The sequence below is a fragment of the Scatophagus argus genome, chromosome 18 (genome assembly GCF_020382885.2).
Source record: "Scatophagus argus isolate fScaArg1 chromosome 18, fScaArg1.pri, whole genome shotgun sequence".
NCBI classification, from domain to species: Eukaryota; Metazoa; Chordata; class Actinopteri; family Scatophagidae; genus Scatophagus; species Scatophagus argus.
The window spans coordinates 13,628,486-13,640,368 of record NC_058510.1 but is presented as its reverse complement, the minus strand read 5'-3'; the positions used below and the strand labels follow the sequence as shown (position 1 = coordinate 13,640,368).

The following is an 11,883-nucleotide window of genomic DNA, read 5'->3' as shown; positions in this document are numbered from 1 at the left end:
TAACGTGTACTTCAGGCAAATTCAAACAGTGGGCTAACTGCCCTCAGGTTGCTGCTGTTGATGAGGTTGACATTTAGTTAAATGTCAATTCATATTTGAATATGCACCTTTTAAACACGACATCAACTGAAATATCCTTATAAACCAGATATCCAGATTTCCACCTGGCTATATTTTGTGTATTATATGAGAATTGGGTGGATTACTAAACATTTCTTTTATTATATTTTGATTTGTGAATTTCAGTGTAATACAGCTGGTTTCGTGTACTGTAATATCTTGCCAAGTGCCCTATGCTATTTTGTATATCTGGGGAAAGGAATCTTTGCATACACTTCTCCTCATCTCCAATGTGAATTAAAAACTCGGGTCCTTGTTAGGTGACATGTTCAACCAAAAAGCTCCACCTTAAAGTTTTGTTAACTCTGCAAAACATCGCTGAAAAAGATGCAGCCCCGCTTTGTCACATATAATTCTTGCTACGAACCGAGCGGGGCTTTCAGACATCTATGCCATGAGTCCCACTGTCTCATAATCTGTGCATCTGAGACATTATGCGGATTGTAAAACTGTAAACAGTTGGAAGTGATACATCCGATGTATATACAACCTTTGTTGCACCGCACAACGCCCTTCAGTTCCGCCCAAAAGGGAAATGACGCTGGTTCAGAAAATGGCGTCTGCAAAGCCTTTGGACCGCTGTGGTTTGTTACCCGTTTAATTTAGAGCCGAGCGGGGGGTCTCTTCGTCTGGCACATAGTATGGCAGTGCACAGCTGCCGTCCGCTTTCGTGATTCCGTCATCGAACCCGCAACTTCATGTCCGAAGGAGCCAGAGCTGCCTGGTCGAAGAGGGGTTGTGGGGATTCGCACCGCCGAGGTGAGACGGCTGGATTTTAGCTGCTAAGATAAAGCTGTTACCCCGGTCGATCAGTGTCGGATACCCCGTAGCTCCCTGAACACTTCCAAGAATCGTGACAGTTAATTTGGCTCGTCGGGAGGCTAGCTTTAGAGTAAAATATACGCATTCATTTCCTTTAATTCTTACACACGATTCAGGGCACTGCTAACATCTTCGCCTTCATCTTCGGATAACGTTACCAGAGTTGTACGTGCACCGTTATGTGTAGGCAAAGCCTTTGTTTTGGGGTCCAATCTTAGCATGTAAGGTTTCGGTGGCACACCTCTTGTCGCTTTCGGGATGGAAACTATAGAAGGTAATAGAGACTAGCTTCTCACACTGCCCAGGTCAGTGTACTGTAAAGTTGGGTAGTCAGGTTAACGTTTACACCTTCTTTGCTACCATTAGCGTTGCCTTTAGCATTGCCCTGCCTACCCTCTTTCTGCTCTTCCTGTTGTCATGGCTGGAACGTGACTGACACAATAACGGAAACTAAAATCTCAGTTCATAACGAGTGTAAACTACTGGCGGTTTGTGAGTCACAACTACACTATAAATCAGCTTAGCTGCTGGCTGTGAAGTGTTTTTGAACCACAAGGGAGTAAAGCTTGTTGTCAGGTGACCTCGGCTGCAGTCACGGACTCAGAAACCTGTTGTTGTCTTCAACCAGAGGCAAACTCAGGTCAGGTCAATCAGAGGGCGAGACTTAAGGAAAGCACATCTGAGATTTACACGAAATTAGAATGTGTAATGGAAGTTTTGCTTCTGTTGTGAAACAAAACACCTCTTGCTATTTAACTTACAGCTTATAGTTTTCTACTGAAAAATACTGTGGGTTAAAGCTAAAGTCATTAGTTGATTTTGAATTATTTTTCAGTTGAGAGACAAGTATTTGTAATTGTATTAATTGATGTAGAGCTGTAGCTGATTACAGCTCACAGGTGCTCGTTAATTGCTTTTGATCATGTTAATGTGAATTGAAGCATTTCGATTATGTGGTTGTTGATCTGATAAAAATCACAAGAACTGAGACAATTATTCATTTTATCAGTTAGTCAAAGAAAATTATTTATTGACAATCCAAATTGTCAGTAAATAATTTTCAGCTTCCCAAATGTGAGGGGAGAAAAATGAATATCTTGGTTTAGGGCAATACAAGCACCAGTTAAATTCAGCTGCAGCCTTACTGAAGTACAAAAAAAAGAAAAACCAAATACATAATTTTCTTGAATTATTGTGACAGTTATGTTACTATACACTCTTATCACCGTCAATATTTGCATTTCTGTGCCGTGAAGTAGTTTGAACTTGCTGGTTGTATCTTGCAAACCCCTAAATGTGTTGTTGAACATTTAATGGTATTGTTGTGTTTTCTGTTCCTCCTCCATCATCTTATGGGTCTTCCTCTGTTCTCATCTGTTAGAACCTGGGAAACATAAACACAGGAAATGCGAGCGGCCTCTTAGTGCTCAGCCGTCAAAGCCTGTGATTGTTTGCCCGGGCTCCAAAAGGTACGACTTTTCATTCTGCAACTTTGCATGTTAAACTTAAATCTGAACCCCTCTCTGCCACTTTTAACTCAGCATTGGTCTTGCCCCCACCCCTCCCGTCTTTCCTCCTCTCGACCATCTGCTTTATTTCTGCCCCCTTGCACTTTAGGCTGACAGGGTACATGAATTGTTTAAAGTTAGGACCTTTTATCGTCACAGTGCTGAAATGTCCTTGTGCAAGACAATGAATCCTTAACAGCTCTTTGGCCAGTGCTTTATCGTTTTTTGTTAACTTTGTTATTTGTTGAATTAATAGACAATTCCAATTTGTAACAACAATGTAGAATAAAAGCAGAGTTTGTTTTGTAGTTTTGGCAATCATGACTATTTGTCACGATAGCATTGTGCCAGTCACAGTAATAGAGATCTGGGAACATGGTGAAATAGCTCCAACTAAGGCCGATGGAAAGCCACACAAACAGTCAGATTGCAAACAAACAAATAGTTTATGCAGTTTATCTGAACCATTTTATTTGGATATAAAGCTGACAGAATGTGCCTGAATGCCAGTAATAATCCCTCATTGTACAGGAAACCTGTGTGCTCACAAGCACAGTACGTACAGCCGGTCAAAGTTAGTTCAGGAAGTGTGTCTTTAAACTGTGGTGGATGTTTACAACAGACAGTTAGGGTAATAATAAGAAGGGTAATAATTTTACCCTTCACCTTTTGTTTTCCTTCCGGATAAGTTTGTCTGTCCCAGGGTTTTGTTCCCAACTTGTCTTCTTGCACGTAGTGTTCATATTCATTTACTTCTTTTTGCGTATACTGATGATCTCAGTAATTAACTAGTCACAACATTATTAATACTGATAATGATCTGCAAAAAAATCTGAAAATAACATCCACGTTTTAATAAACCGGAATTGTCCTTTATCTTCATTAGCATATCAACTAACATTCATTCCATAACATTTATTTTAATACACTGGGCAAGTAGTCATCATGATTTTTCCTGCCTTAAACACTATTTTTGCTGCTGTTTGTTGTATTAAAGTATGAGGAGTGAAGACTACTCTCCTGTGCTGAAATACACAACAAGGCCAAAATTATGTGGAAAATGGACTCCATTGTCCGTATGAGCCGTTCAACAAACATCATGGCTTTAATGTTCGGGTATCCACATACTTTTGGTCACAGTTAAAGATATTTAACATGCAAAGAAGTCCTTGTGTGGCTTTTATTTCAGTTTGCCCCTGCAGACCTTCGTGCTTTAATGTGGCGGTTGTGTTGGCTTTGTCGTTCAGGTGATTGACGCTCAGAAAAGGGACATTGTTAGCATCTACTGGACACAAGGGGCACTGTCCTCTGATTGGCTCGGACAACCCCCTCTGACATGCCCGTGGCCAATCAGAGGTGAGTGTGCTGTGTGTGTGTGTGTTTGTGTGTGTTTGTTTTCATTTACATTCTTAATGACACTGTGAGTTTGTGGAGGTATGCCGATGGTGTGTGTGTGTTTGTGTTTTCTACTCTTTCTTGTCTGCAGAAAGACGGTAAAATTAAGTACAAGTTTTGTGTGCATGTGAGTCCATGTTTTTTTTGTCTTTGTGTTTAGTGTGTGAGCATAACTCTGTAATTTCATGCTGAATAATTTGGATGAAATGACACATGGGATTTTTTTTTAAGGATTTCTTGTCTTTGTATTTTTACCAACTGCACTGTGTTGCAGTGGAGCAGGGTATTTCCCAAGAGTGTCAGCGCAGAAACACACACGTCTTGCTGTGAAAGAGGAATGGCTTGTTAGGATGCAGCAGCTGAAGTGCTGAGCTTTTAATGCTGAACGTCCTATTGAATGCCCTTCCAGTCCCAGACTTACTGTTTTCAGCAGAATTCTCACAAAACAGTCTTTTCCTAGTAAAGACTTGCAGTGTTGTGCCTGCTGAATTCATTTTTGTATAGCTGTGAATTCATTTCTTGCCTGCTTTATGTTTGCAGTGGAAAACTGTAGCCATATTCAGTGTTGTGACCTTAGAGATGTGTTCTGATGCTCTGTGATTTTTACATTACCCTGTCTCTGTCTCCCGCCTGCTCCCGCACTCTGCTCTCCTTCATGCTTCAAGGTGTGTTATGTCGGGGGCAGATGTGGAGGTGTACCTGTCCCAGGTGCATGATGGGAGTGTGTCATCGGGCTTCCGGGCGCTTTACGAGGAGCGTCTGCTGCTGGATGTCACACTATTGATAGAGGAGCACCACTTCCAGGTACACAAATACAGATGAAGAAACACAAATAGATGTTGTTTTAAATATATGGTATTACAAAAGGGCTAACCCACGACCATATACTGCATATCACATACCTGTGTGGATATCTCCGGGGCACTTGGAGATCTCAGTCACAAATATCCTCATAAAAGTAGTTACTGAAAGAATGGTGAAAATATAAACTCAATGGATGGTAAGAAATCTTTTCAGCAAAGTAACAAAAATGTCTTTTGTTCCCACAGAGAGCTTTCTTAAGACACTGAGTCCTTACAATATTGGAAAAGACTTTTCTCTATGATTCTCTGTTACTTTCCACCCACCTGACAAAGGTTTTCACACTTTGGATGTCATTAGGAATATTTTCATCCTTCCAGTGAGTTTGTATTTTCAACTCGTCACATTTTAGCTCTGCAAGAAATCCAGGCAGAATACGTCGTATATGGTCCTGGATCAGGGCTGGACCTTTCATGTGCAAACAGTGTAGTGAGAACAAGTCAAACGTCATGACTAGAAAGCTGTTGGTGAGCAGCATTACTGCACTGAGCACTATGTAAACACGTGTCCACATTGCTACAGGCCCACAAGGCGCTTCTGGCCACTCAGAGCGACTACTTCCGGGTCATGTTCACAGCAGACATGAGAGAGCGGGACCAGGACAAGATCCACATGAAGGGGCTGACAGCTGCTGGGTTTGGCCACATTCTCCGATTCATGTACTATGGCTCACTGGAGCTCAGTATGCCCACCGTCCAAGAGATCCTGCAGGTAATGCCATACACACACTGTTTTCTTTTCTGCGTTGGTTCTTATAACATTATTGTGCTTCCATATAAGCCAGGAGGACTCATTTTAACAACTGACACAAGAGTTATCCCGAAGCAGTATTTTATACTTCATTATCACAGCACACTCTCCCACATACCTCATCTGTTTCCTCCCCCTCTTCCTGTCCTGTCAGGCGGCCATGTATGTCCAGTTAACGGAGGCGGTGGAGTTCTGCTGCTCCTTCCTGCTGGCTAAGATCTGTCTGGAGAACTGCGCTGAGGTCATGCGCCTCCTGGAGGACTTTAGCGTGGGCATTGAGGGCGTCCAGGAGCAGCTTGACAACTTCCTGCTTGACAACTTTGTCCCCCTCATGAGCCGACCCGACTTCCTGTCCTACCTCGGCCTCGAGAGACTGCAGGTTTGGGGCGTCTTTTGTGTGCAAAGTGCAGCAGTTTACTCACAGAAATATTAGAACTGTAAATACAAACACAGTTAAACACCCTTTCAAAGTTTGTGTTCGTCGATTTGTTGTAATCAATTGGATTAATTTTTACCAAGATATACAGTGCACTTAAGGGGCCATTTTACAAACAAATTAACTTGTGATTGTTATCAGGTGGACAAACATGTAATGCCTTTGCTAAATTCAAATTAAATTCAAATTTCTTTTCTCCAGGCATATTTAAACAGTGATGCTCTGAGTCGCTTCCCAGAAATCGAGCTGTATGAAGCTGTCCAGGCGTGGCTGCGACACGACCGGCGACGCTGGAGGCACACTGACACCATAGTGCAATCGATCCGCTTCTGCCTCATGACTCCTGCCAACATCTTTGAGAAGGTGAGTCCTGTTTTTTGTTTAGGTATAGGCAGCTGTGGGTAATATTGTTGTGCTGACTTTTAGAGGTTTACTGATGCCGTTGCTGGTATCTCTCTTTTGTCCTCCTCTTCACAGGTGAAGACGTCTGAGTTTTACCGTTACTCCAGACAGTTGAGGCAGGAGGTAGATCAGGCACTCAGCTACTTCCATGATGTCAACCAGCAGCCTCTGGTGGAGACGCGCTCCAATCGTATCCGCTCTGTCCGCCCGCAGACCACTGTCTTCAGGGGAATGATCGGACACAGCATGGTCAACAGCAAGATCCTGCTGCTGCAGCGCCCAAAGGTGTTTGCCCATTTGCCTGCCAACAAGAGAATGTGTGATTGTTGTTTTGGATTCACTAATGACGGCTTCCGTACTTTCTAGTTGGGCTGCACATACAGTACTTTTGTTAATGCCACTTGGGAGACTATTTTCCAACTATAGCAGGCCTAGTTGCAACATTCATTGTGCCAAAAAGCGAGTAACGGGTGCTTTGTGGTTGACCATGACGTCTTTCGTTTAAAAGTAGGCATGCACAAAGCTCATATACTTTGAAGATGCAGTGAAATCAGTGGCACCCTCACCTACAGTAACCTGTGTTTTAATCCCTCAGGTGTGGTGGGAGCTGGAGGGACCTCAGGTGCCGTTGCGACCGGACTGCCTGGCAATTGTGAATAACTTTGCCTTCTTGTTGGGTGGAGAGGAGCTGGGACCCGATGGGGAGTTTCATGCCTCCTCCAAAGTCTACCGCTATGACCCTCGACAGAACTCCTGGCTGCGCATGGCTGACATGTCTGTGCCCAGGTCAGAAAAGCATGAAGCTCTGGGTGTTTGTTGTGCTGTGTGGTCTGACCCTGTGTTGTCTTCTTATATGAGAAACAAAGAAATTTCTTGGTCTTTTCTTTTTTGTGGTTCACTGACCCATTATGTTAATTTCAAGGTGATTTTGCAGATGCATATTCATTTACCATACATATTCAGACATTCATGTTTGTTGTTTGCAGGTCAGAGTTTGCTGTGGGCGTCATTGGGAAGTTTATTTACGCTGTAGCGGGCCGCACGCGAGACGAGACTTTCTATTCAACAGAGCGCTATGACATCACTGAGGACCGCTGGGAGTTCGTGGACCCGTATCCTGTAAACAAGTACGGTCACGAGGGAACTGTCCTTAATGGTAAACTGTACATCACTGGCGGCATCACGTCCTCCTCCACCTCCAAACAGGTCTGCGTGTTTGATCCCGGGCGGGAGGCGGGAGGTGGGGGAGGAGGAGGCAGCTCATGTGGGTCAGACGCACACAGGACACGCGCCAGCCGAGGCCCGCTGCTGCCCGGCACCCACGCCAGCTGCTGGGAAAACAAATCCAAAATGAACTACGCCCGTTGCTTCCACAAGATGATCTCCCACAACGGGAAGCTGTACGTGTTCGGGGGCGTGTGTGTGATCTTGCGGGCTTCCTTCGAGTCACAGGGCTGTCCTTCCACCGAGGTTTATGACCCGGACACAGACGAGTGGACCATCCTTGCCTCGATGCCCATTGGGCGCAGTGGCCACGGGGTGGCAGTGTTGGACAGGCAGATCATGGTGCTGGGCGGCCTGTGTTACAACGGCCACTACAGTGACTCCATCCTCACCTTCGACCCTGATGAAAACAAGTGGAAGGAGGACGAGTATCCCAGGATGCCTTGCAAACTGGACGGTCTGCAGGTATGCAGTCTGCACTTCCCAGAGTATGTGCTAGAGCATGTCAGACGCTGCAGCTGAGGTCTGCTCCACAACAAGCCTCCTTTTTATAGAAATGGGAATTCACTGTTTAAGAACTGAAGTGTCCTGCTGGGAGATCAGGTGTTTACAGGTGGGAGACTCTACTGATGCGCAGGCTTTTAAACTAGAGACCAGCACTTACCTAAGGTGAGGAAAAGATGGCCGGGCCATAGATTTGCTGTTCTTAATGAAGCCAGTCGAAGCGTGCCGTCCCGAGACGTCACATGTTAGCAGTAAGCTTGAACATTTTCAGAATTAGCTTTCTTAGAAAATTAAGGAAAACTATTCCTGGGGATAAAAAAAAACTGCTGGTTTATGTTTGGACTGTGGTCAGTTTCCTGTTCTGCCATTCACCTACTGTATTTAGGCTGTCCAGTCAGGCTTATTGCAGAAACGCACTGGAAGCTTCAGATTCATGCATTTACAGATGGATCTGTATTTATTTTATTTCACCAGTCAAGCAAACCGGCATCACAAATCTGACTGAATTAGGTTTGTTTGCCTGCTCCCTGAGGTTTCTTAGCATCTGTTGACCTATTTAAAGACAAACAAACATCCTGTATATCATTAATCAAGTGGCTGTTTTTGAGAAATAGGTTAGCGAAAGCCAAGATATTATTGCAACTATTTCAAACAACCAGAAAATGCCCTATAAAATATAGAACATCCAGTTAATGCATATAATTAGGTATATTAACAAAATATGAACACTATATACTGTAGCGTAGACAATTTTATAGCCTGTCTGCAAATATACAATGCAGACTGAGAGACCATGAAGCAGTTATGACCACCATGCTGTGGCAAATGCTGCTACCAGCTTTAAACTGTCAAAGTTTTCCGCTTCCAGTGCGTTCCGGCATTTAGTCTTAATTCTGCTCTTTATTCCCAAATATCCACCATACTGTGCTCATGTTCATATAACATCTCTTGTCGTTCTGTGTTCCTTCTACTTCCTCTGTCTGAGTTTGACGATAAATGTGTGTGTGTGTGTGTGTGTTTTGTATGAGAGAGCTGAATGCAAGATTAGGAGGAAAAACACTACATGGTACACGAGGGCTCATTCTTCACTCAGTGATGATGTCATGAGATGATAGTGACATCGCAGGGGTCAAAGGATGTTGTCTGTATCCGTCTAGTCACTGGCAGTGCTTTATTTACTTTGGTCCACATTCCCCGCACTTTATTGGTTCTTGCTGTGGCTCCTGGGTGTAATTGCAGAGGCTACAAGCTAACCTTCAACAGAGCTGTAGTACTACAGCATGCTGTAATGTTGCAGACATTGAGCTGGATCTGAAATTAACTTCCTAGCTGACAAGTCAAGATGGGCTAACAATGTCCCGACCATCAAATATGCAGCTAAAGAAACACTGGGACTCGTGCAAGAATATTTAACCCATGAATGGCATTTTTACTTACTTACTCTGCTCACTTCAGCCTGATGATCTTCCCACGTTCATGAGGAGGTGCATGAGTGTGAGAGATTTCATCATTAACATAACTGACATCCCTAAAATTGCCCTAAGGAGAGACATATATGAAATATGTCGATAAAAATCATTAAATCTAAAAAAAAAAAAAAAAAATCTCTCTAATTTGACAGACACCACAACAAACAGAATATTAACTTTGGGTTTAGTTTGTCAGATTATGTCAGGTTATGTTAGTCTTATGATTTCAGGTCAGAGGAGTCTGGAGGGCTCCTGCATTTGTTTCATAGCTTAGATAAAATTAAAGAAACTGTAAAACTGCTGAAGGTCACATTCTTTTCATACGGGTGGTTCTTGCCTGAGGCCCATTGTTTTTTTGTTTTTTTTTTTTAACCTGTTAACTGGTCTACACATCCCATGTTTGTCGTTTACAAAACTGAGCTCGGTGTAATTGAATTTAAGCTTGTTGATCTTCTCTGACAAGCAGCGGAGCTCAGTATAACCCAGGTTTTTAGCTGTGAATGACTCAAAGAAAAACAAAAAATACCAGACAGTGTTTTAGGATGATTCTTGCCAGTGTGTCTGCCAAAGCTAAACTCTACCAACATTTGGCATTCAGCTGTGTTAATTTCAGACACTGAAATGTCACCAGGAGCGCCTTGGTCCTGCAGCCCAGCAAGCCCTGCTCGATTACCAGCTCCACATCTTTGACCTTGTCCTCTCTCACTATTTATTTCTCCTTTTTTTTTTTTTTGTTTCCACAAGCCAACTGTGAAAGGGCTAGAACACATACTGATGTAGTTCTGAATGTCAGCTGTGTATTTAAGTTATTTATTTTCTGAAGTATTGCTTTCAACCAGCTATGCAGTAACAAAAGTAGGGTTATTTATTATAACAATAATTTCATTGTGAATCATGTTTTCAGTTGTACTTTGTCCTCTTTCCTTGTTTTGTCCTGTCTTCTCCACCTCAGCAGCACTGCATGTGGCTAATGAATGGATGCTTTGAGAACAGTCTTTCATCCAGTGTAAACTGATGAGCTTCCCCAGAAGATTTATTACAATCATCAAGCTTATTGAGGAAATGTTTGAAAATGTAGATGCATCTCAACAGATGAAAAGGTACAATCTAAATGAAGGTACTTGTGTTATTTAAAATTCTGGTCCATTTTTACTGTCTGCAGCATTTACACTTTCCCATATGCAAAATTGTCATTCACCAGGTGTTAAATTCTCATATTTTGTTCATGTTTATGGGGGATCAAATGCCAAATTCTCCCTGATATGAAAAAAACTGGTATTATCCTTTAATTTATGTCTCTTTGTATCAGCAACGTCCCTACGGTCTGAGTTGCAGCTTTACAGTGTTTATGTGATGCCACTGAGGTTTGCTTTTTGGGGAATTCTTGAAGGCTTCGTAGCACTGGTAGAAATCTTTGATGTGTACATTTCCCATGTTAACACCTCCTTAGCAGTGAGAAGCTGTGTTTCACTGTGGATTTCATAATACATCTTTGTTGTCATATGGTGAAATGTTTGACAGCGAAAAATGTTTTCGGGAAAAATGTGGTAACACTTATTTTTATTTAAATGTTCAGTCTGAAAAGCCTTTACAGTCATACGTGATAAAGAAAAGCAACACATCCTCAACTAAGAGAAGTTTCACTGACAAGAACAAAATGAAAATATAATTTGCTGTCAAACTGTCTCTCTCCAAACTTCACTTTTTTTGCTGTCAAACATGTTTATTGTTCAGATCAGTTCATACTGTCTTTTTTTTCAGGTTCAGAGCATTTCATGTTATTATTTTATACCCAGAACTATTGTTCTTCCTGTATTCCAGAATAACCACAGAAGCGTCACATGTGGCAAACGCAGCACTGATCTCACTGTCAGCGGCAGGTTCTGTTGGGCAACAGGCCTTTTAAACGCCACGTCCCATTATGTCTGTTATGTCACTGTACTCTGCAACTGATATCATCAACGTCACATCTTCCACTCTGCAGTCCTCTCGCTGCTCCTCTTCTCATGTTGCTGTTAAAAGAACAAAAGTGTAACCGATAAAGTACTCCTGTCCTGATTTGAGGCACATTCAGTCATAGCGCAGCATCCTTTAGTCCACAAGTCTTCAGTCTGTCAGTAGGAAAACAGAATAGAGGATTAAAAAAAAAACAAAAACATACCTTGCTACAGCGACTGTATCCGAAAAAGAAAGTAAAATCAGATTAACATATCCTATAATCTGAGTAGAAGCTCTTTGGAAACGATTTGTAACTTCTTTCCAGAAATAAATGTTCATATTGGTCAACTTTCAGCTGGCTGCCTGAGTACTTTTATATCTCTGTGTTTCTAACTCCTCTAAAGAAATTCTACTTGAGACTAAATGGTTGGTTGATTGAAAAGAAAGTTGTATT

The 11,883-nt window shown here is 42.4% G+C and overlaps 1 protein-coding gene across 14 annotated transcripts; it reads left to right on the top strand.

The window, feature by feature from the left end:
• Positions 1-639: 639 nt before the first annotated feature.
• On the top strand, positions 640-11,783 carry klhl15 (kelch-like family member 15). Of its 14 annotated transcripts, none has more exons than XR_006841397.1 (11): positions 640-879; positions 2,324-2,411; positions 4,511-4,649; positions 5,229-5,417; positions 5,611-5,835; positions 6,094-6,255; positions 6,370-6,579; positions 6,890-7,080; positions 7,281-7,983; positions 10,444-10,591; positions 11,313-11,450. XR_006841397.1 is itself a non-coding variant. In XM_046370928.1 (11 exons), the coding sequence occupies exons 3-11, from the start codon at positions 3,787-3,789 to the stop codon at positions 11,442-11,444; spliced, it is 1,971 nt and encodes a 656-aa protein (XP_046226884.1). In that variant the 5' UTR covers positions 827-879; positions 2,324-2,411; positions 3,698-3,786; the 3' UTR covers positions 11,445-11,783. The 14 variants fall into 14 exon arrangements, 10 of the variants coding, with proteins under 10 accessions (XP_046226879.1, XP_046226882.1, XP_046226881.1 ...); XR_006841398.1 differs by having other exon boundaries at positions 10,444-10,608; positions 11,313-11,446; XM_046370928.1 differs by lacking the exon at positions 10,444-10,591 and adding an exon at positions 3,698-3,806 and having other exon boundaries at positions 827-879; positions 11,313-11,783.
• Positions 11,784-11,883: the final 100 nt, after the last annotated feature.

Coding starts and splice junctions, on each gene's coding strand:
- klhl15 (XM_046370923.1), top strand. CDS start 819: ATGTCCGAAGGAGCCAGAGCTGCCTGGTCGAAGAGGGGTTGTGGGGAT. Junction 4,650..5,228: donor TAGAGGAGCACCACTTCCAG/GTACACAAATAC, acceptor ACATTGCTACAG/GCCCACAAGGCGCTTCTGGC. Junction 7,984..11,312: donor GCAAACTGGACGGTCTGCAG/GTATGCAGTCTG, acceptor CCTGTATTCCAG/AATAACCACAGAAGCGTCAC.